The sequence below is a fragment of the Rhopalosiphum padi genome, chromosome 2 (assembly GCF_020882245.1).
Source record: "Rhopalosiphum padi isolate XX-2018 chromosome 2, ASM2088224v1, whole genome shotgun sequence".
Classification (NCBI taxonomy): Eukaryota; Metazoa; Arthropoda; class Insecta; order Hemiptera; family Aphididae; genus Rhopalosiphum; species Rhopalosiphum padi.
In genome coordinates, this window is record NC_083598.1 from 43,275,270 (window position 1) to 43,300,916 (window position 25,647).

Consider the following 25,647-nt stretch of genomic DNA (forward strand, 5'->3'; position numbering starts at 1 on the left):
TTACTACTGATTTATGACTATAAATAACAATAAATATAATATATTACCTATGTCTATGATATCTACGTGTTCTCAACACTCGTCATTTGAATATAACTTGAGTTTTTTAACACTTTTACTTATTGCTCACTGAATTGATACAAATGAAATAAATAATAATACACTGGTTTTTTACCTACGTCTATGGTAAATGGTAATGAATACCTAATTATTATTGATTTAATGGAAAATAATAATAATAATATTTACAAGTTACAACACAGACTATAAGATATAAATCATAGTCCACGATTTACAAGTTTACAACTTGAAATTTTGAATCACTGAATAAAATGAATTGATTAAATTAAATTAATTCTATGATTGATCTATAACACATGAAGACTAGAATATCTAGGATTCTATTCTTCATGATAAAACTACTTTTATATTAAAAGGTAGGCACCTTAGATCATATACTTATACTAGTTGGAAGTTGGAAGATGTTAGAATATTATCTTTTAAGGTCGTGTTAATAGGTATTATCTTTATTTTATGCCTATGGGAGTATGGGCTATGAAAGTATGAAATATGATATGGTCTATAACAGTCGAGTCGACAGACAACAGTTGAGAGAATGGTCAGAAACTCAGAATGTAAAAACCTTCAACATTTACAATAAATATTAAATTGTTTAAATTGTTATATTTTGTATTTCTGACTTCTGTGATACCGACAACCTTGACTTTGAAAGAATAGGTTGATATATTTTGACAATTCTTGATAATCATATTCTATGATAAATGATAATGTGTTACGTTATCAATATTTCAACCATGGTCATACTGCGCCTTTCAAAACTCAAAAAAACTGACAACTGAATTTTATTAATTAAATAGATATTTACTATTTACTTTTTACGTTTTAGTCTTTATTTACAATTTACTTTACTAGTTTACCACAATTTCATTTATCAATTGTCTGTTGTCAGTTTATTATACAGTATTCCTTTTTAAGTTAATGTTCATTTTTAAAATATGGAAATAAGCGATCCATATTTAAAGTACAAATTTATAGTGAAGAAATGGGAAAATGAGTTTATTAAGACCAACAGTCGCAATCCTAGAAAGGTAATAACAATAGTAAAATTATAAAATATTATAAATAATAATATAAAAATGTGTTAAAATTAAAAACAAAAAATCCTTTCATTTTAGGAGGATATAAAGTTAGCTGATCAAAAAGTGCGACATGCCTACAAAATGTACTGGAAAATTAAAACTTCTTTACTTGAAAAAACTTTGACTGGTGGATTAGACGATGCAGATGATTCCACAATTGATGAAACATTATTTCTCAGCAATATCAATGATCAGACACTAGCAAATAAACCAATTAATGAAGATCCACCTGTTGATATTAATAAACCATCAGTTTGGGGTAAACATTTGAATAATAAACCTAAGTCTGAAATACCAACTACAGCTACTGTTAAGCGCATTGAAAACAGCATTTCTGTAAAATTTTCAAAGAAATTATTCGATGGTTGTGATTTTAAGAAAAGAAATCCTCGAAAAAGTATTGTAAAAAAGAAAACTAGTGAACTTGATTGTTCACAAAATGTATCTGACAATATAACCAACCTAACGTCTAATGATTCTAACACACAAGAGGACAGTGCATTTCATGACGATTCTAATTTATCTGTTATCACTTCAGATTCTAACGCATTAATAAATAGTACAATTCAAATTTCTAATACTTCTAGTTATACACCTCAACCTCTAAGTTTACTGCAAAAATCAGCTAATAGTTTTGAAGCGTCTCCAAAAATGATGACAGTAAATAGAAAATTAGATAAAGGTTGGTTGGAAAGATGTAATGAAAATAATTCTAAAATACTTAATTCAACCATTATTCAGCCTGATTTTAAACAAACAAAAGAAATTGAAAGTGATACAGATATTGTCTATGAAAGTGATAATGAAACACAAGATATTCCATTGTATTCATCTCAAAGAATTAAAGCTCAAGAATTCAGTGATAGTCAAAAAAGTATTAACCAGGAAACTAAACTAGATGATAATGAAATTTCAAGAAGTTCAAAAAAACGTTACAATTCTGATGAAGAATATGAAGAATGTACAATACAATCAAAAGTATCAAAAACCCATGACCATGACAGTGTTAAGTTATCAACTAAAGACAGTCGAAAAAAAATTATGTTAGAAGCAAAAATTTCTAATGGTAAAGCTAGTGAAAACTTTGTAAAATTAGATATGAAAAGAAAAGTTTATAGTCGTGGCAAAAGATCGGTTAAAACTACTACTTACAAAAAAAAACAGTGGAAAAATAGAAAGAAGGAACTTGGTGGAGATTTTTCGGCCACAGATCGAACTACATTATTAAAATGTTTTAAATGTGGAGATATTGGGCATTATTCTAAGAATTGTATCAAAAGTAAGTCTTATTAATTAGTTTATAAAGTAATTTTTATTATATTTCAGTAAAAGATTAATAATCATCTGTTATTATTATTTTTTTATAGGTACTGAATTAATTCCTTTGGAAGATATCGGCGAAGAGGACAGTCCATATCTTACTCTAGAAGAAGCTGAGCAATTAGCTCTTGAAAAAAAAGAAAAAGCTCATTGTAAGAAATGGGCTCGGGAATCGAAAGATCAAGTATATGAATTATTTAAAATCAAATACAAATTTAAACTTTGTATACTAATAATAATAATAACATTTTTTAGAATCATTCAATAGAGTACCCTCCAATATTAGAAGATATTTCCAAGTCAGATAATATTTCTCCAGTATATCAACTTCATGAAGATAATATTATTGGTATTTTTTTTTTAATATATACCTTGATATTTTCATATAATTTTATTTTTTTTAATAATATCATCAGATACACCAGATGAAGTATTTGAAGTCTTAAAACTATTTGGTCATACCAAATTTCGTCCGGGTCAAGAAAAAGCAATAATGAGAGTTCTTTCGGGTCTTTCAACTCTAGTCACATTATCAACAGGTTCTGGAAAATCATTATGTTACCAATTACCAGCATACCTATATGGTAAAAAATCCAAATGTATCACATTAGTAATTTCTCCTCTCATATCGTTGATGGAAGATCAAGTAATTTTTATCAAATATATATTGATAATATGCAAATAGTTTTTATAAATGTAAAAAAAATTTAAGGTCGATGGAATAAGTGCAGTAAATATAGCATGTTTGCATAATAATCAGACCCCAAAAGAACGTGATATTATTATAGAAAAACTAACTAATGGAGAACTATCAATACTTTTAGTATCACCCGAGGCTATTGTTTCTGGTTTTAATACAGATTGGTTATCAAAACTTCCTCCTATTGCATTCGTATGTCTAGATGAAGCCCATTGTCTTTCTCAGTGGTCTCACAATTTTAGACCATCATATCTCATGATTTGTCAAGTACTATAAATATATAATATAAATGTTATTTTAAGAATTTTAATTAAGTTTTTCATTTAAGGTATTAAGAGAAAAATTTGGTGTTAAAACGTTTTTGGGTTTAACTGCGACTGCAACTGTTTCAACTGTTTCAAGTATTGCTGGTGAACTGATGTTGGACGATGACCCAAATTCGATAATTAAAGATACTCCTTTACCTGATAATCTTATGTTGAGTGTGTCGAGAGATAAAGATCGTGATAAAGCATTAATCAACTTACTGAATGGAAATCGTTTTAAAAATTGTAGATCAATAATTATTTATTGTATTAGACGAGAAGAATGTGAACGAATTGCTTCATTTATTAGAACTACTTTTCAGGTAATATTTTATACATAATTTTAAAATAAATTGGATTAAATTATATATATAATATATATTAATGTGTGTATATATTAATTAGTCACAACATACTTCTACCGGTAAGCGGGGTCAGTTATCTCAAGTTGCTGAGCCATATCATGCAGGATTAACTGCAGCCAAGAGGAAACGCACTCAAAAGTATTTTATGGATGGTAATAGAATTGAGATATTAATTTATAAACAAATTGTAATAATTATTATTATTATGTAGGTCAACTTAAAATTGTTGTGGCTACTGTTGCTTTTGGCATGGGAATAAATAAAGCTGACCTTCAAGGTATTATACATTATAACATGGCTAAAAGTTTAGAAAGTTATGTACAAGAAATCGGTCGTGCTGGACGTGATGGAAATGTGGCACATTGTCACATGTTCTTGGAATCTGAAGTAAAATCTCTATTTAGTTGTACCTTATATTTATAATTTAATAAAATGTTAATGTTATTAAAGGGGAATGATATTGCTGAATTAAGTCGTCATATTTACTCAAATTCTGTTGACCGTGCGTCCATTCGAAAATTACTTGAAAGAGTGTTTGTTAAGTGTAAATGTAAAGAAAAAGAATGCACTAAACATGAAGTAGTCTTTGAAGTAGAAGATACTGTTTCCATTTTAGATATGAAACAAGAAAATATTCAAACACTATTATGTTACCTTGAATTAAATACTAAGAAATTGGTAAAAAATTTACCATTATCTTATATTTCTTGTAAAATAACAAGTTATAAAGGACCATTATTTTTAAAACAACTATCAAAGACTGTAAGTAAAATTGTCCTTAATACTATATCATACCATAGAAAATAAATAAAAATGTATTAATAATTAATCACTTAAATATATTTAGTGTCCACCTCTTGCTGTTGCTTATGCCCTGAAAGGAAAATCTGTTAAACCATCAAATCAGCTTGAATTTTCAATATTTGAAGTAGCTTCTGCCATAGGATGGGACAGTGGTATTGTCAAAAAAGAACTTAAAAACTTAGAATGGACTAACAGTAAGTTTTGTTAAGCATTGATACCAAATTTAATAAAAAATGCTTTTATCAAACAAACCAAGCTTACAAAAGGTACTATCTACCACAATTGTTTTCTGTTGCGAGGCATTATAGATCTATAATAGCCATCCATTCCATCACTGGTATTGTTAAAACAATAACCAGTTAGTGCTCTGGACTTTTGTATCTAATTCAAAATTCAAATTATAATATTGAACTGATAAACCAATACAAAATTTCCAACCCTTAATAACCTACCTCATCTGTCTTAAATTAAGCCTACAAAAGCTATATTGTGTTAGTGTTTGAATTTTGTTTTATAAAATATTAAATTTTTCGACATTTTTATTTATTTTTGTAGCCAATGGAAAATTTCATAAAAGTGGAGTGGCAGTTGAATTTTATTGTCTAGGCTTCAGAGTATTAGCCCCAGGTAATATGGATGTCGAACAATTAGATTCAACTCTTTGCAATTTATATAGTATATCACATCAACAAGAAACTAAATCACTTTCTGAATTAAAAAATTGTTTTGATACATTTATGAGGTATAGTAAATATTAAATTGTTACTTTTATTAATATTTGTTATAATTATGAATCTATTTTTGTCTAGATCTTCAACGTCTACTTATATTGAGTGTTGCGATGAGATTAATATAGAATTATGTGAAAAATTAAAGAATTCCGTGAGAGAATATTTTACCATTGACAATTTATCAATGCTTATTCTAAAAGAAAATGTATGTTATTTAATCTCATAATTAGATGTATGAATTTACTTAAATTAAATGTTATTATTTTAGGATGAAATAGTTTTAAATAAAACCGATGAAACCAGAATTGCGTCTGATGTTAACCGTATATTCAATAGTTATATTGATTGTAAGTTTACTGCTCGGGCTGTAGCTAGAATATTTCATGGTGTTGAAAGTCCAAACTTTCCAGCTTATGTTTGGGGACGATCTCCGTTTTGGCGTATTCATATAAAAAGTAATTTTAATGCTGTGTGTAAAATTGCTCAGAAACAAATAATATCTAATTTAAAATAATTTTGTATTTATATTTTATTTCTTTAAATTGTATTGAAGGTTTTTAATTACTTTTTTATAGTTAATTAAATTTTTTTTTATGTGTTGATAAATGACAAATTTACATTTTTAGGAGTAAATACATTTAGTAAATATTTGTTATTTTTATTTTTTTAAGTTTCATAATATAATCTGTAAAATTCAAAACTTTAAATTTTTATAATTTTTTTTTGTATATTAATTATACTGTAAAATAAAATATTTTTAAATAATGCAACATAGTAGACCCGGAACAAAAACAGTACATATGCAAACTCCAAAGACATAATTTTTAATGAGTTTTTTGATTTTTTTTTTCATTATTTGCCAATATTCATTATGTAGTGATAGGCAATAGTTAAGAGTCCTACTGGCTAAGCATAAAAATCTGTATATGAATATTGTATTATAATATAGGTTATAGATATAACTGTGTATGTAAAGTTGTATAAATAAAATATTTTCTTATACTATAACTGAATTTTGACTTTTAAATTAAATATTTATTACTAATTGTATTAATTTTTGCCTACTACTAATTAATAAAGTGAAAATATGACTAATAATTACTGAGTAATGGACAATGGGAAAAGGTTAACAATTCTTAAATGTGTGAACTTTCTGACTATTATAATTATTTAATAGTATTTTATGGTTTTAATAGTAACTAATAATTTGCATTATAATAATCAGTGGTGTATTTAGGGGGTGTCCTGGGGGTTAACCCACATCCAATTTTTTCTTGTTCTAATTATTCACTTGAATATTTGTAAACTGCCATTTATCTTTAATGTTAAAAAGAAACTTAACTAACTAAATAAATAAAATTAAGTTTTATCCTAAAAATCTATTAATATTACTTACTCCACACAATTTTATAGATTATGGTCGTTATGGACCCGTGAAAATAGATATATTTATCAAGGAATAACTTACACAGACAATTTTTTATAAGTCAAAATATATTACAATACTTTGGTTATGTTTACTATATTTACAAAATTCAATAATTCAATAATTTAAATAATCTAAAAATAAACAATATAAAAATATTATGTTTTTATATAGATATAAACTCAATCAACTTTGGCAGTAAAAATAATATGTTTAAATTGTTTACAATTCTGTTAATTACATAAAAAAAAAGAAACAAATTATCTAATTGAACATGTTTGTTATAACCATAGTATATTATATTATACCTACTATGGTTAAACAGTTCATTTCTTGAAAAAAAATCTATAGTATTATATTATAATATATAAATAAATAAATAATTCACAATATATATAATAAATATTGTATAATGTTATGATAAAAATAATAATTAAGCTTAAATATTATTGACTTAAATTTCAACGTCAAAAAAGGTAACATTAAAAATAATACATATTATTAATAAATTATTATATATTTATACGTCCAAAATTTGGCAAATATAAATTAGGGGATCTTATATCTTATAAATAAAAAGAGACTAAAAATGATGATTTTAATTTTTCGATTAACTGAAACTTTAAAGCTTCATTTTTTAACTGTCAGTCATTAATAATTGCATTTTTACATTCTATAAGTAAAATAACTTGTAGGCACTAGAATCAACTATATCATATTATATCATATTATACATAATGAATTAATATAATAGAGATGAACAAATAGAAAAATAATGTGATACAATTTTTAATTTTTCAATAGCCAAAGGGTTAATTATCTAAATTTTATGATTCAAGTATTGAAGTAAATATTTTGAAGAAATAAAAGTCAAATAATTAATATAGGTACATATTAGACTTTTTGCTTAAATTATTAACTGCCATATTTTCCATTTATGTCGAATGTCTATATTATTATAATGTACCTATAATATATTTTATTTACACATTATTTTTATTTTCTTAATTATTTTAAATTTTCTACAATATAATTTTAGAAATTTATCCAAAGAACGTAAATGTAATAAGTGCATTTTGTTATAGTTAATGATTCCCTATGTAAATTTAAATTAATTAACTGTTGTTTTAGTGAATTAATTAGAACTATGTGAATTAGGTATAGGTGTGAACTTAATGTCCATATAGAAATTTTATTGAATAAAAATAAAATCGTTTAATTCGGGAGGTTGGTTTGGTACCTATATAGTGATTTTTTTATTCGAAGCATAATTTTGTATTTACAAAGCAATCACCAACACTTTGATATCTGTTTAAATCAATAATAAATTTATTAGAAACCAACTTCAATGATACTTTAAAATCATTGTTAATTGATTTGATTGTACAAAAGATATTTGTCATAGTTTATCTTTTACACGAATATGTTCAACCAAATATCAAAGCAATCACCCGAAAAGTATTATTTCGAAAAAATAAATAGAAAATAGAAATAATTCGGAGAAAAAGTTTCCTCGGACGAAATATCGATAATTTTATTATTATTTTCGGTGTCTCGTGTTTAATAAAAAAAAATAGTACCTATTTAAGTCTTTGGCATTCATAAAACTGAGGGATGTAAAACCGTTAATGTTTTATGTGACACGCTGAATCGCAGTGAGACGAGTGTGCTTGACACTCATTATCACGAAAAGTATGAACTTTTTTGAAAATATTCATTTTGGAAAACTGAAAACGTTTGTAAACTCAACAATATTTATCCATAAGCATTTAAAGTTTAAAGGCTACGATGGGTACACGACGAAATATTTCGTGGTCCGCTGCGTGTACTCCGCTCGTCTAAACTTTAAATGTTTATAAATACAAACAAATTGGTTCACGATATTCGATGTTTGTAAATAGGTAAGTACTATAGCCTATAGGTAGGTAGGTAAATCAATTTTTTTTCCAACAAGAGTATTCTGCTTCAGTCGACAACATTGAAAAAAATAATACCCATGTATAATATATCATTATATACCTATAATATTGCGTATAGGCATGTAAGAATAGGTACCTTAAGTTTTCCAAAAAGAGTGAATAATTTTCGAAACAACGAGCGATTCGGCGGTTGAAAGTGAAACAATCGCTCTGTGTACAATAATAATTAGTATATATATATAATAATATAATGATAAAAGCAGGCATACACCTAACAACTAACGTTTAACTTTACGTGTATATAAATAATATAATATTATTATGACCGCGCGACGACGTCCGCAGCAGCTGCTGCAAATATGTAACATTATTACACTGCGGTGCGAGTGGCGTGCGACGTCGAAATCTCATCCGTAATAACTATATAGCAGTCCGCGTCCGTCATCAATACCGGTTGGCCGCCCTGTTCTGGTGATGGTGATGGTGGTGGTGATGCCTGGACGACTTCTTGTTGTGGTCCATCGGCCCCGCCGTCGACCGTGGGTGGTACACGTCGTTGACGACCAGCTCGGACCCGTCGCGCATGCTCTCGATGCGCGGCGACCCGTCGGCCGCGGTGTCCTTGCGCCTGCCGCCCGCGTGATGGTGATGGTGGTGATGGTGCGGCCGCGAGTGTTTGGGCGACGCGGCCGACTGGTGCAGGTTCTCCCACGCCTGCCTGTAGTACCGGTTCAGGCCGCCCCGGCTCTCGGAACCGGACGAGTCCAGCGAGGCGACCGTGTTGGTATCCGGCGACGCCCGGTGTCGGAAGTGTTTGGCACTGCGATTCCTGCGGAAGTACAAGATAACAAAATAGCCCATTAATATTTAGGTATTTATAGGTATATTGTACATGATAGGTATATTGTAGCTGATAAAGTGGTGCGTTTAAAACGCGACGACTTGCAGCAAGGCCGTAACTGAAAAAAAATTTCAGGGGGTGTCCAACATTTTTTTAAAATATAAATGCTGAAAATATTTAGTCAATTAACTATATTCACCACTAAAATATTTCTATTTTTAAAAATTAATAGGGGTCTTTTATATTACTAGGGGTCTAGACCCCCCTCAGATACGGCCTTGACTTGCAGTAAGTTGTTATTGAAAAAAGTCCGATTTTCGTTTGCCGCCAAAAATAATCTCAATACTATCATATAGTATATCATACCTATGATTATAATGTATTTATCATTTCTTGACGTAAAGAAACACGATATAAGTAGCTTATGTATAAACGTCATCAAACATAGGTACCAACAAAATATACATAAAATTTCTATCGTTCATACGTTAATTATTAACGTCTACTATGTGTACATAGAATGATTAGATTAGGTGTGTACCTAATTTGTATATTTATCCATATGTGATATGTGTGTGCACATTTTGGGACTTGTAGGAGAGGGGTGGTCGGGGTTATTTGGCACTTTCAGAATTCAAATAAACACTTCTAATATATTATACATTAAATATATGGTTTAATATTTTTTTTATTACACAATTTTAAATACCTATCCATAAGACAAATTTTTGTTCTCAAATCAAAAATATAATCTTGTATAGGTAGGTCGCAGTTAACGTTTTTTTTTATTGATATTTGATTCATAATAGAAGTAATAATAATATTTATCAGGTTTTATTAATTCAAAAAAATGTATAAGTAATTAGTTGAAATATGTGAATTTCCCATTGTATCCCATGTTTTGCTTTGATTGATATAATAATTAATAAATAGGTATTTAAAATATGTGTAATATTATTTTTGACGTTAATGACAATCGAACCTTTTTACATTTTGGCATTAATCAAAAATTATTTTTTGGTGAATTAATGAATTTATTCCCATCATATAAAAAGTATAAGCGTGCGCACTAATTTTTTTTTACTAGTGTTATCTTTGAAAATTTTACTTAGTAACTTGAATTTGTATTCCAATATAATTTAATTATTTAGACTCAGACACTCTGTGCTATCTTCCCTCCACCACAATTTTTAAGATATTTTGAGCTACATCAAGATTAAAGTATCACTTGCGTACGGCTAAACGCGAATCTCTGGGGTCATCAACTATCCATCATGGAAACTACAATAATCTCGTGCTGCCATAGTACCATACCAATATTAAATATAAAAGCGTGCGAAAAACAGAAGCATGTCGTGCGTCAAAACGGTGCGCCATAATACAATATTATTGTTACAATAGTCGGACGAGAACAATACAACGACAACAACAACAATAATGATGATAATAATAACAATAACAGTGCGATTAGAAAACGTTGTGGTGATATATATCAGTCGTACCTTAGACTTATGGGTTTCGGGTAGGTATACGGTTTGTTTTTGTTTTGTTTTGGTACGGGTACACGTTAAAATTATAGTGTGTTTATCGGTGCGCGGTTATTGTCATAACGGGTTAGAGAAATAGCCAGCTCGGCTTCTATACGCCCTAGAGAACTGACGCCGTCCGACTTGCTGGTCGGGGAACGGCATTGCCAGTAGCGTATACCATCGGGACGGCATGTTATGCGCACCGGACGGAAGTTTGTGGTTCCTATTGCTGTAAACAAAAACAAAACAGCCCACATATAGCAGCCGACAAGCGATTTTTGTTGTTAGTCGCACAGACACACAAGGATTTCAGACGCGCACATTATTTTTGTTTCTTTAAACTTAAGTCCTACACTGCTGCAGCACACCATATAGTAAAATCACGTTACCTTTTCACTAATATGACGATTGTGGTCACAACTGCTGCCAGGAATACAAATGCTCCGAACACACCCAACGCAATTATTGCTCCTGTTTCACACATACAAAAAAAAAATCAAATATATTATAGTTTTTATTGTTTATGACATAAATTTAGTATAGCTTACCCAAATTTAGTTTGGGGCCGATCCGGTGTTCGCTTTCCACCTGAGACGGTATGTTGGCCGCGTTCGGGTTTGTTCGGACGTGAACACTATCCGGAATCTCGTTGTCATGCGGATGCGCTGAGGCAATTACCACATTGGATGACGTCTGGCCGCTATCGTCCTAATGAAGTGAAAGTAACATTCGCTCAGTTTCCGGTTGATAAAGCACCGAATTTTCAGATTTGAACTAATAATCTCGGATAAACTATATATATCGAGCTTACTTCAAATTTGTAACCCAAAGAAAGTGTCTACTTTTCTTTATCGTAGAATTCATAATAATTTAGTAGGTAAATTAACATACTTGATCATTAGCTAGTTTCGTTAATAAAGTAGGCTTGGTTGTGAACGGCCGTGGTTTTTCACGATTAGGAGTCGGTGGCGCTCGGCTACTGGGAACAGTACTAGTCGATACAGTCTTGGTCACCAACACGGCTGGTACAATCGGTGTTTTGGTTTCTTCTGAATAGCAAATATTTATAGAAAATAAATAATAAATAATCGAAAACAGTTTATTGGACGAAATGTATAAATATAAACGGCAACACTAACCTTTACAATAAGGTGGCTTATTATCGTACTGACCACTTGGTAAACATATTAATTGTTTAGGTCCAACTAAACGGAATCGTCTAGACACACACGTATACTCTACTAGTGTTCCAATAATACTATCATTGTTTGACATTTGGTATTCGCCATTTTGAATTACTGGAGGATCATCACATTTTTGGACTTCATGAAAAAAGACATTTTATTATATACAATTAAAAAGGTAGGTATAAGAAAATAATTTGTATTACTTGTACACTTTGGAGGGGGTCCATCCCATCTTTCGTCTAAATCACAAATTAATCTATCTCTGCCAATTATTTTATGTCCCTCATTGCAAGTATATTGTACTTGGCTTAAGTAGTTGACGGTGCCATTGATTAGCTTATAACTGCCGTTTGAAATGTCCGCAGGAAAACCACATTGAATTCCTTTAAATGAATAATACGGATTGGTTTTAACGTTTAATAAATTAAAAATATTTCTTTTATCTTACGTTTGCACACGGGTGGAAATTCATTATAGAACCCTGTTCCAAGACACGTGCGAGTGGATGGGCCGATCAACAGGTGGCCCTCATCACAAGAATACTCTACCGCAGTGCCGACATTGAAATTTTCAGCTATCATTGTTGAATTTGGAGGTTGCTCTGGCCTACCACAGGCAGTCGGTTCTACGCAAAAAAAAATTGTATAATTGATAATTACAATTTATTCGTACATGATGCTATTAAATTAATTATACTAAAAATAAATTAATACGAACGGTGTTGACAAATGAAATTTAGTGGAGCATTGCAATTAGTATCTGACCATAACCATCCTTTGGAACCATCAAATCGTGCGCAATCGCCTCCATTTATAGATGTCGTTTCAGAACCACTTGACGGTAAACTCCAAAACGATACTGTTTGATCATCACCGTTTAGCCATTTCCAATTATTTTTGTTATGAGCGTCCCTCACAGCACCCATCCAATATTGACTTTGTGAATCACTCCTGTAAATATGTCCCATAATAACGTGACTCAGGTGTTTAATATTGAGAAAGAGTTATTATATAATGTCAAAGTATAAATGTTCGTATAATCGTATGCATCATACATATTATACAACACCCAGGTGTTTCACTAAGCATGCTTAGTACTATATTTTACTATAATAATAAATTTATTTAAATTCTTATTTACGCAATTTTTAATATTTTATTTATATTTTTAAACCATTTAAAGTGTGTCCTTTATTTATAAAAAATCCTTTTTTTTTTAAAATTAGAATTCAAATATTTAAAACATTATCACGGACCTTATAATCCTTAGTATACAAAGCTAAACAACCAAAAACTCCTTATTCAAATACTCAATTGTTAACATCAAAATTTTCAAAAAGTTTTCTGCTTATCAGTTAGCAGGATAAAACAGCGATTTTCATTTTAAATAGAGATAAACAGGACACTCATTAAATGGTATAAAAATTCTAAATAATTGATAATATGGACATTAAGAATATAAAAAACTTAAAAATCAGAATTTGAATAAATTTATTACTGAAAGAAAAATTGGGGATGAGCACGCTTGATAAATCTTGCCATCTTGGCGAAATATTCTGTATAATATACGTTAGGGATTAATAAAATTGAGTTTTTATTTAAATACATATTCTTATAAAATATATTTAGACTTACCTATGTCTTCTCCACAGTTCCCAGCTGACAAATCCCTGTAACGCTGGGTTACTTTCGTCAACCAATGTACCACCTCTTGATCTACAAAATCCTAACGCATCTCTTAAGTTCATTGGTTGACGGTTATAAAATATATAACACTTTCCGTTATATGTAGCAGTACTTCCTGGTGGTTGATCTCTGAATTGTGGACATCTTTCAATTGGTAACGCCTAAAATAAATACGAATAATCAATTATATCATAATAAATCATAAACTTATAACCATTGTTATAAATTGGAGTAAGTGACTTGAGTTACCAATAAATATATTTTTTAAATATATAGATAAAGTGTGTTTCTACAATAATAATTTTTAATACTAAATCTAAATGTTGTAATATCATAAAATATCTATATACTTCATAAATTATACTCTGACCAAATCAAACCGATAAAATATGTAGTATATAATTTATCTAGGTATTTTATAAATTCACAGTTATTGTTTAGTTACATATTGGACTATCCATATTTTTGCCACTTGTCAGTGCGTATCAGGAACATGCAAGTTATTTTGTAAATTTACAGGCAACACTAATTGCACCAAGTATAATAACTAGTTATTCTATACATTTTTTTAGATAAATTATTTATTTAATTTTTATGTAGTTATTTTAACTGCATCATTATTATAATTACATGTTAAATTAAAGAATACGAATTCAAAACCTTAGCGGTAACATAATATTCAGTATTATATATTATTAACTATGACATGTCTTTGTACATTGTACATTTAAAATTAATATTTAAATATATATTGAATTAATAAAATTAAGCTAATATACTTTATTAACTAGATATTTTATTTTTATATTACAATAACTTAAGTTCTATAAGCTTACTTGATCGGTGTAGACAAAAGCTTCACATATTGATAACTGAGTAGATCCACTAGCGGTTTCCATGTGGACACTAACGAATGCTCCTGGCATAGGTGGATTGCACGGGAGGAACAACGGTTTTCCTTCGTCAATAAAGCCAGTGAATCGGTTACATATAGGATTCGTGCCCAGGTCAGGCCTGTTGTTTCCCACTCGCACGACTATCGTAGCAGGTTTGTTTTTACCTGTAAGCAATGTTGATATAAGTTAATAGACAACACTTACATTTTATTTATACAATTTAATGTAAACAATATATAGTGTTTATCGTGTCATTATGACAAGTCTTATTACTTGAGAAATCTTTAGACCATGTGAAAAGTTATTTTCAAAAATTAAATGTATTTGCATTGTTTTATTATATAGAAGCGACAATATAAATAGTTAGACCAATGACTTTAATATAATATACTATAGTATTATAGTGGGTACTACTTTCTTTGACCGGTTTTTTGTGCACGTTTTTCGCACGTGCTAATAGAATATTGAATGATAATATGAATAAAATTGGTTTTATTCATTGTAACTAATTTACCAAAAATACCTCTATGAATTCAAACAACTAAAAAGTAATATTATATTTATATTTAGATTAACAAAAATCCTCCTAAAGTGAAAATAATCGTGAATTTACCTATCTTTTTAATAAAATGCCCTTATTGCTTACAGAATAAAATGTATTGTTAAAATATTTGATTTCCTGTTCCATTTCAAAATTTAAACATTTACCTAATATGAAGTCTGGTAAAAAAAAAATAAGATAATAAAATAATATCGGGAACCAACACATTTGATAAAACATTTTTGTAATAGTCCTATTTGTATACAAGCTTAAAAATTTAAATAAAAAACTAAAAAATTTAAAACGATTATTAATAAAAAAAAACACCTAATTGATAAATCAACTTAATAAATAATTAAAAACTGTATCTGCATATTAATTAATTAATTATTGAATATAACATATTTTTTAAAACTATATCAGTTTTGGACAATTATATTTTTTAGTAACAGCCAGTAGGTACTCAGTATATTTTGATAGTATTGTTATATAAAATTAATTTATATACTTAACATAGTTCTAAAACTCTATAATAATAAAACTAGAGAGATAAAATTCTATTTTAAATTTAGGTTAAGCAGTGTTACTGCCTAGTGCCTATATCATTTTTTACTAGGTAGTTTAATTGCACTAACAAGGGAACAAAGTCATCATTAATGAAAAATATATTTTATGTATTTATGTTTATTTGAAATTTTATTTATTTATGACATTTGATAAATTATACAATTTTCTTGATTATTTTTAATTTTTTTGCAAATGACCTAATATTATACTTTGAAATTAAATTTATATAATGATGTTTAGAAAACTGTGATCAGAAATTACTCGATGCATTTTGACAATGGTGTCTAATGAATTATCTCGTTATAAATGTTGATAAGTAAGTATACCTATACTGCAGAGTTTAAATTACTTATTATAATGTGATTGATGTCGATGTATTAATATTTAATAATGTAATATACCTAACTGTTATGGATAATTGATTATTTCGGTATAATTCGTATACGTTATATAAAAACTTAGACGATTTTGAATCTAATTTCACATAGGTACTACAACAAAATCATTAATAGTTAATAAGATATTTTTTTATTATTAAGGTCGAGTAAATTTGGATTTGTTAATAAATTATACTATACAATATTTTTACAGACCTAACGAACTACTAAATAATTAGATAGTTACTATAATTAATAGTACTAATAGTATGTATTAAAGAATTAAGAGTTCATGGAAATATTTCTTATAATAATAATATGCTTATTTTAAATTCTACTAAATAAATGTACTTTAGTTGTTGTATTATCAAAGAGTAAACAATGTATTAGAATAAAAGTAATTCGATAATTATAATAGTAGGAGAAAATCTTTTGGTGTCTGATGCGAATTGATAATACAAATAATGGTATAAATGATATATTTACGACTTAACGAGTATATTTATTAACTAGATGTTAAATTTAAAACCTATTTAATACTTTAATATATCTACTAATATTACTTTTCAATATAGATTTATAATAATCTCCGTTCTCCATTATTATTTTACATTCCATTTCATCAGTTTAACAATTTTAAGTTATATTTTCAGGATTTTAGTATAATTACCTCAATAGCTATGATCCATATTATTATAAATTAGAAATAATTTAACGAATGTTTAATTACATTTTTATTGATAAACCCAAAATTTGCAGCACACCATTAAAATAACTTCGTTTTGATAATATATTAAGTTAAATGTCCTGTATTAAACGATATTAACATGATAATATTATTTTTTAAATATGTTTTTTGTAGGTCTTACTATTAAGTTTTAAGTAAATGTATTTAATAATAAATAAATTGTTATATTTTGCTATTTATTTTTTACGACATTAACATAATGTTATTAAAAAAGTTAATTCAAATAAATTTGAATACCTAACTTAATGAAAAAAAAAACATAAATAATGTACTCAATTTATACATTACTTTAATCAAGATATTGATTATAGTATATACAATTATTGATATATATTGACATTACGCTGGATTCAATTAATTAATAAATTGTAAACTATTTTATTTCATTATAGGTACTTGATAATATTATCAAATACTTTCTCATCGTTTTTACAAACTTTTGATATTATGATTTATAATTTTGCATTACAATAATTTATCAATTCAAAATATTTCTTATTTTCGTTTAATTATGATAGTAATAATTTTAAATTAAAATACTCACCACAACAAGCTTTGCCGAAATCCAGTCTCACTAACTGAACCATGTATGGTTCCAACAGATTAACATACCACCATGGGGTACGTTCCGGTTTAGTGAGTGTGCATGTTTCGGGGCTGAAAAACGAACTGGTGCTACCATCGATGGCTTTTTGAGGTAGGCCGCCGGGCTCTGAACTGATTTGCATAGGCGCTTTGCCTGCAGCCACATTTAATACTATATAACAAAATACGACAAAAAATTATTTATCGATATAATACAAATATGTATACATGTAGGTATGTCATCCATAGAGAAATCTTGTAAAACTGGTGCAATTATAAGATATTATAATTTATAAGTTTTAATATTATACAAATATTTAAAACGAAAGTACTATAGCGGCAAAAATATTGGATCATTGAAAATTATATGTTTTTAATCCAAAAAATTTACTATCATATATTATCTGCAATTCTATCATCCTACTTTCTTTCATAAGAATTTAAACTTTTTAAACATAATGTTTATTTATATTGCTATAATATATATTTTAATTAAATAAAACTAACCTATTAAAATATTATATGTAAGATATATAACAGATATTACATACTAACTAAATACTATATACATATACCTAGATATGATAATAATTAAATAAATCTATCAATGGTGTAAAATACTGAAAATCGAAATAGACGTATTACTTCACTTTTTAATTTGTGCGTGAAAACCAAAACGAATTTGCCATATAAAATCATAAGATACTATAGCATCATGGTTGTATCAAACGATCGAGTTTGTGGGTCAAAGAACATGGATCAGCGTAAACGTCGTTGTTCTTACCTCGATCATAATAAAAGTAACAATAAAAAATATGTTTAAAGAAAAAGAAAGATGGAAAGGAAATTCTATCTGTTATTTTAATTAGGTATGGGTTTTTAATTACCAGTATTAAAATTTTTTTGTTCATATTTGTTTGTTACGATGTTGTGTTTAGATATACAATTTGTTTTCTATATTTATAAATTATAACTATACAGATTACACGAAATTATATTTTAAGTGCTCATCAATATTACATACTTATAATAGTATAGATCAATGTTTGTACGCTTCACATATAATACATCATGATGGCGATAAATTATATTTTTTTAACTATATAATGTCGTATTTGTTGCATTGACCGTTTATATATGGATATATATATATATATATACTTAAACTGTTCATCGATTAAAGTTTTCCGGAAGAAGTCGCGCATGATCCTCCAAGGAGAATTCAATTTGTTTTGCTTCGGTCGAGCAATTATTATACGTGTACTAACACAATAACACTAAATCAGGTATAGGTATATAAAATACCTACCTATACGTGTGGTGGCTGCGTAGAAATTTTGTCTTAAACGTTTTTGTATTATAATATATTATATAGTAATAATTTACCGGATCACTTGAGCTCGTTATTTTTAGTTATAATATAATATAATATAACACAATGTGTCGCAGAAATACAAAAGAGAACAGAGTAGTAAACGCATGATCATGTTTAAGTATCTATCATAGCCATCATGACTCAAAATCGACTTAGGAAATTTCCAGTACACACTTCGTCATGTAAATGCATGTAAGTGTGTGTCTATAACATAGTTAGTACCGTGCACATATTTATATAATAATGTATGCGTATGCACGGCGTTATAGCCTGGAAACTTTCCTATATGTAGGTCTTCCGGCCGGATGGAACGCAGCTAGTGAAAGCGGAGGGAGTGGTCATGGTCCGTATGATTCAACCTCCTCGTCGGTTGGCAACAACACAAACCCTACTTTATTAGTTGTGTCAACAGACATAAAATACTATCATTTTTCTAATAATGGAATTCCTGACCATGCCAGCACAGACATTAAGACGGAATTCTGACTGTTAATCATCACATAATTGGCTATAGGCACCTCAACATTCTACGCACTTAAGAAATAATTTGTTCCTTACGATAGTGCTCCTTGGAAATGAATCATTCAATACAACGTAATTTTAAGTTGCCGTTTAAACTTTGAACCGTTTTAAAATTGAAATGCTTTATATGTTTAATGTATATGTATATTACGTAAAGTATTAAATCGGTAATAAAATCCATACTATATCTAGGGTAATTATTAATTTTTCAATCATTGCTTAGAAAAATCAAAATTAATAAAAAATTTAGATGCTATGAAGACGTTTAATATATAGCCTCTAATTCAAAGTAAAAGCATAATTTCTATTTTTCTGTTTTATTAGGTACTATAATTAGCCATTATCACTATTTACAATAAATAGTGTAAACTATATAAGCTAGAGCCTATAGTCTATAGAGAGTGTAAGCTCAGCTCCGGTTTTTTGATAGTAAACAATTGTAAACAGGGTATTGATTTTCTAAATTATATAAGTATTATAAAGATCTATTTAAAAATAAGTTATTTTTATTTTTAAAACTTTTAAAAAATCTCGAGGACGCTGAATAATATATGATAAAGGAATGATTTTCATTTAATATTATTAAATATACAATTGTTTTTCTTCAAAATAGTAGCTATATAAGATGGCTTTTAAAAATATAATAAGCTATCTTTATTCTACATAATATTTATGATCAATTCATCAACAAATAAATATTTATACTTTGCTATTTTTGTGTTTTTAAAAAGTGGAAAGCTACTTATTTTGACTTTGTACTTTGTACACGATAATAAAGATACATTAATTTTTATCTATAGATTAAATCGAGTAATGTTAACAAAATTTATATAATTGTATCGGTAAAAAAAATCAAAGCCGAATTCATCAAAATAAAATTTATGTATATTCCACAAAAAATAATTGTGCACTAGAGTTAAAATTGTATTCTTAAATTAAAATATAACAAATTAATAATTATTACAACTTGTAATTTAAAAAAAATACATATAAATATATGTATATAGTATATACTGATATACACATATACTTATATTTTATAAATTCATTTGAGATCAATCACTTTATCCTACCATTTTTAACACTAACATGATATGATTAAAAATTGTTTAGAGGTATTATCAAAAACTCAATTACACATAATAAAAATAACATTCTCACGCATGGTCGTTGTTTAATGTATTAAACCATTATAACGACGAACAAAAATAATGATGATGATTATGTTAGAAACTTATTGACGAAAAAACAAAGTGATCGTCAACAGTTATTGGCTGAACAGACGAATTGTCGGAAAACCTAGAGCACGTTTCAAGTGAGGTAGAACCGGTTGTATATTCGTTTGATCGATTTTTTTTCTCCACAATATTCTCGTCTACAATCTACGAGGCAAATGAAAAATATATAACCGACGTGCTTTATTCAGTCGATAAAGAAAACCATAATTTTTGTATAGCGTCTGTGGTTTGTGCAGTTCCAAATGAGTGGACTCGCCGACAGACAAGCAAAAAACGAAAATTACACTATACTATTGTGACTATCGTTGATCGACCCCTCCTTAAACCCCGATGATTGGTCCTCAGGTCATGCAACTCTTACTACTTCTTACCCCTAATAATAAAATTGACTAGAATATATTTTTATTTTATTTAAGTATTACTAAATATGTTTGACAGTAATGTATTTGAAATGTTTAATTGTTACTATAATTAAATTAATTTACACTTTCGAAAAATTAAATATGATATATATACATATATGTAATTGAAATGACCAATTTTTTTTTTTGTTACGTACATAATATATGTATTAACAGGCTACTGAGCATAACAATGAAAATAGGCTTGTTACTGTTACTTTCATACATAGACGTTGTTGTTTTTTTTTTTTTTTGAATAATGTTCGAAATATAGATGACCTGCTGGGAGATAATGTTATGACCCCTAGGTAAAAGTTTCACTTGCGTGATCTATTGTTTCACTTGACAAAGCATATAACTAAAAAACAAAACGAATGTAATCTGACATCAACTAACAACTAGGAATTTAGAAACAAACAGATTTAAAGTTAAAAAAAAAAACATGTATTTTGATAAATAAAAGAATAAAATAGTATATCAATTGTTTGCAATATTCTATTTAACATTTTAACTAAATCGATGATTTTTTATTTCTTACTTGAAATTGAAAAATATTTTAATTCTTTATAAGTAGATTTAAATGCATTTGGACATCATAACGAATATAATAGTTTATAAATCATGAACAAACATCGATAATCATTTTTATCGAATTATACTAACTCAACTCCGTGGCTCCGAAATCTGAATCATAATAATATATCAGTAAATTACGTAATAAATATACTGAAATCATATAATATATAGGTATCGTATAAACATACACATTAACTTTGGTATGTGGAAAAATATTTGTATTTTTTTTTTATAAAGAACAACAAATATATTGTGTTTCTATAGTTCGGGGGAGATTTTGTTTATAATTTAACATGGGTGGATTTCCAGAAAGTGGAACAACTGGTTTTTGAATGTTGTTTAAAAGGGTCCAACCCTATTAAAGTAAGGTAGTTATCTACAGACGTACACTGTAAAACGTATAATTTAACAACGATGTATCATGCACCTGCTCATTTCTTTACTTTCGAAAATAATTATTTTGTGAGTCAATGTAATAATATAAAACAAAATGTTAAAATAATATTATTTACATTTCAAAAATATGTAATAAGAATTTCAAAAATTAAACATTTTCTGCTGTAGGAAATAACTCAATACTAACGTGAATAAGTAAATATAGTTTAGCGTTAAACTATGTATATTTAAGTCAAAACATCCTTATAAATTTTAGTTAACAGTTAACCTATAGTCGAATAAGACGTCTTATACATTTTTATTGAATCGGAGTATAATTGGCGACTATTTAAATAAATAATTTAAAAGTGGTTTATGAATTTCATAAAGTTTTTCATCATTGTTATTACGATTGTTACAATATAAACGTGTATCTAATATAATAATTAGGGACAAATATAATGTATTTTTTATATAATAGAATATTATAATAATAATATAATTATTCTTTAGAGAATATAAAGGCCAGGAGTGTTATTCACCATTATTATACTCAGACTATTGAAGCATAAGGACTAAGGAGAGTAATGCTTTTATGTTATAAATATAATTTTGTAATGTATAACACTATATTAAATTGTTTAATCTCTATAAACATTGATTAAATGTCATCACATGCATTGAAATTCACGTGAAAGTATATTTAATGAAAAAGAAAGCAGCAAACATTTTTAAATGTTAAAATTAAATTAACAATTTCTAATAAATCAACAAAATTTAAAAAAAATTAAAACAATTGTTTCAAGTTGAACGTAAATATATTTGTATAGTACTTAATTTAAATATTCAAAATTAGACAATTTAAGAAATGCGGTTTGAATTAGATCTATCTAAATTCAAGCATTAGTTATTCGATGATCACAGTAAATATTTTTTATATTAAATAAAGTGAAAACTAAAAATGTTAAAATGTATTGATTACCTATGTAGAAAGGAAAGTAGATTATTAAAATATTTGCCCTTGGCCTTATATATACATAATAATAAATCATAAAATATTCTATATAGTTATTACACCTATCTTTAATGTGAAATGGTCACGACTTAAGACAGTAACAATAGATTAAGAATTTTATCTCAAGGTCCCGTTGCACATCTTTTAAAATATTCAAGTTCACAGACTAAAATAAAAACAATATAAAATGATAATGATCAATATTTAGTTTTTTTATTTTAGAATTACTTTTACTTTATTGAACTATTTTTGTTGATTTTATCTACTATCTAATAATGATGTCAGTATATATTATTAATGTAGAAAAATAAATCAACATTTAAGTAAAGTAGGCATAATAGTTATTCGAAACCATGTTTAATTGTAATTGTCGAACTAATTAGGTAAAAATAAGGTTGAATTTAATAATTTAATTTGCAAAAATTATATATATATATATCTTGATCTGACTCATAATATAATGGTATAATACTAAATAGCTTAAAATTATTTGTCACACTAAAATAATTTTAAGAAATACTTAATCTAAAAAAAAGCGTTAAATTATTTTTCGTCAAAGTTTTATTTGGAATCAAAATGTTTCAAAAAAGTTAAGTTTGTATATTAAAATTTATAAACTGTCATTTAGAAATGATAAATTGATAACTACTGTCTTCTATGTATGTACATTTAAAAATAAAATATCAAGTCGTTTAAAATAATCAGACGTGAAACTAATTCATGTACTCGCAAAAATACCCATAATAGATCTAACAATATCAACGACACACATGCTGTGTATGTGTTATAAAAAGAAAGAGAGAACCCTGAGTTTGATACTACCGCACATTTTCAGTAGTTCCAGTGAAATTTCTTCGTGCCTAGTATATTAGTACCTACGTCTTTACACCACGATGCAAGGCGCTATATAGATACGGAATGTTTGACCTAGATGCTATGGCGGAACCGGTTGCAAACCAATGAGAGCCGACCGTGGCCTTCACCTAACTGGAGGCCACGAAATAACTTACACATACGCGGCAAAATGCAATACCTACGCATCGTCCCTATTATGAATGTGAAAAAAAAATAATTACACATAGAGTGATACACTTATAGGTACTACTAATAAATATTTTAAATTTGAAAGATAAATCAATATTTAAATTATACTATCAGTGTATTTTCGTCATTTCGTGTGAAATGTTTCACATTTAAAAAAAATACATAGGTAGATACTACGGTCCCCTAAAAAATGTATCTAAAATATTTGAATCATAAAATATTATAATGTATATCTATTATTTAATATTTTATTATGTAATTAAATATTATATACTAACATATAACCCATAATTGTATATTTGCATTAATAACTAAAAATTAAAATTTATCAAATTGTAATACTATAACATAACAATATATAGTATTATATATAACTTATGTTACATTTTGTGAAATCAAACAATTTAAAATCCATTCATCTATATTCTATATGATTATAATTTTCGTGTACAAATATTCTTTTTATAATTTTATTTATTAATTCATTGTTTATTATTTTGTTAATTTCTAAATGCAAAAGCATTTTAACTTGATTTAAGTAAATTCAACATATTATAGTGAAATTTACTAAATGTATAGTGACTAATTGTATATATATTTTTAAATAATAAAAAATCAATTTTGTTGATTGCTCATAATTTAATTTATTGACGAATGCCAATCTTATTAGCATGACAACTATATTAAAAAAAAATAAATTAATAATAAGTCATTATATAATTGACTATACTGTCAATACTATTTAATATTATAATGATTAATAAAAATGTTTAGATTCAAGATATAAAAGATTAAATAAATGTTCAAAGACAACTCATTTTGTCATTAATTTTTTCTATACAAAATAATTGAAAATTAATCGATCACGTTCCTATAAAATTGAGTTAGCACTCCGGTTTTTTTAAAGAATGAAAAAAAATTATACTTATATACAAGTATGAAAACTAGTACGAAAAAAATCAGTTACCTATATGTTTATTCGCTAATTATTGTGAATACATGCATATCAATTTTTTTTACAGATTCTAGTATAATATGGTTTATACTATGTATATTATATATTGTAATATATTAATACATAACAAATGTATTACAATAGCAATTTGCCTGGCATATTAAAGCTAACTGATTTTGAAAAGTAAGTGAACTAAATTTTCTTTTTTACAAGTCTAATTAATAAATTATTATTCTTATTAGTTAATAATAATACTTATAAATCAGGAAATGTATATTTAATGTTTCAATTTAGTTTTTGACAGTAGTGTTAAATTCTTTTTAGATATTGTAAATATTTTTAAATCAATTTAATAAAATACAAAAAAGTGTAATTACCGCTTAAATGTCATGTTGTTTAACTTTATATAGTTTAATTAATCAGTAGATTTATTAAATAATAAAAAGAAATTATATACGAT

The 25,647-nt window shown here is 27.2% G+C and overlaps 2 protein-coding genes across 2 annotated transcripts in view; one reads left to right on the top strand and one right to left on the bottom strand.

Annotated features, from left to right (window-relative positions):
* The first annotated feature begins 849 nt into the window (after nucleotides 1–849).
* On the top strand, nucleotides 850–6,393 carry LOC132920390 (ATP-dependent DNA helicase Q4). Its single transcript, XM_060982749.1, has 14 exons — nucleotides 850–1,109; nucleotides 1,197–2,439; nucleotides 2,528–2,664; nucleotides 2,736–2,829; nucleotides 2,897–3,126; nucleotides 3,193–3,447; nucleotides 3,509–3,808; nucleotides 3,891–4,002; nucleotides 4,062–4,237; nucleotides 4,301–4,612; nucleotides 4,698–4,848; nucleotides 5,210–5,396; nucleotides 5,464–5,590; nucleotides 5,654–6,393. The coding sequence occupies exons 1-14, from the start codon at nucleotides 1,017–1,019 to the stop codon at nucleotides 5,897–5,899; spliced, it is 3,663 nt and encodes a 1,220-aa protein (XP_060838732.1). The 5' UTR covers nucleotides 850–1,016; the 3' UTR covers nucleotides 5,900–6,393.
* A 960-nt stretch (nucleotides 6,394–7,353) lies between these two features.
* Nucleotides 7,354–25,647, bottom strand: part of LOC132920392 (sushi, von Willebrand factor type A, EGF and pentraxin domain-containing protein 1) — a 31,731-nt gene continuing 13,437 nt past the window's right edge. The window contains exons 3-13 of the mRNA XM_060982752.1: nucleotides 17,646–17,858; nucleotides 14,809–15,032; nucleotides 13,922–14,133; nucleotides 13,005–13,237; nucleotides 12,736–12,912; nucleotides 12,491–12,670; nucleotides 12,240–12,422; nucleotides 11,992–12,149; nucleotides 11,649–11,808; nucleotides 11,490–11,571; nucleotides 7,354–9,559 (exon numbers count right to left, since the gene is read on the bottom strand). Coding sequence (XP_060838735.1) covers nucleotides 9,175–9,559; nucleotides 11,490–11,571; nucleotides 11,649–11,808; nucleotides 11,992–12,149; nucleotides 12,240–12,422; nucleotides 12,491–12,670; nucleotides 12,736–12,912; nucleotides 13,005–13,237; nucleotides 13,922–14,133; nucleotides 14,809–15,032; nucleotides 17,646–17,858 — 2,207 coding nt within the window. The 3' untranslated portion in view covers nucleotides 7,354–9,174. The remainder of the gene's footprint in view (nucleotides 9,560–11,489; nucleotides 11,572–11,648; nucleotides 11,809–11,991; nucleotides 12,150–12,239; nucleotides 12,423–12,490; nucleotides 12,671–12,735; nucleotides 12,913–13,004; nucleotides 13,238–13,921; nucleotides 14,134–14,808; nucleotides 15,033–17,645; nucleotides 17,859–25,647) is intronic.

Bases quoted from the DNA above. Each gene is read 5' to 3' on its own strand.
- LOC132920390 (XM_060982749.1), top strand. From the start codon at position 1,017: ATGGAAATAAGCGATCCATATTTAAAGTACAAATTTATAGTGAAGAAA. The intron at 2,665-2,735 runs GTATATGAATTA...AACATTTTTTAG, and splicing joins CTCGGGAATCGAAAGATCAA to AATCATTCAATAGAGTACCC. The intron at 4,613-4,697 runs GTAAGTAAAATT...AAATATATTTAG, and splicing joins TAAAACAACTATCAAAGACT to TGTCCACCTCTTGCTGTTGC.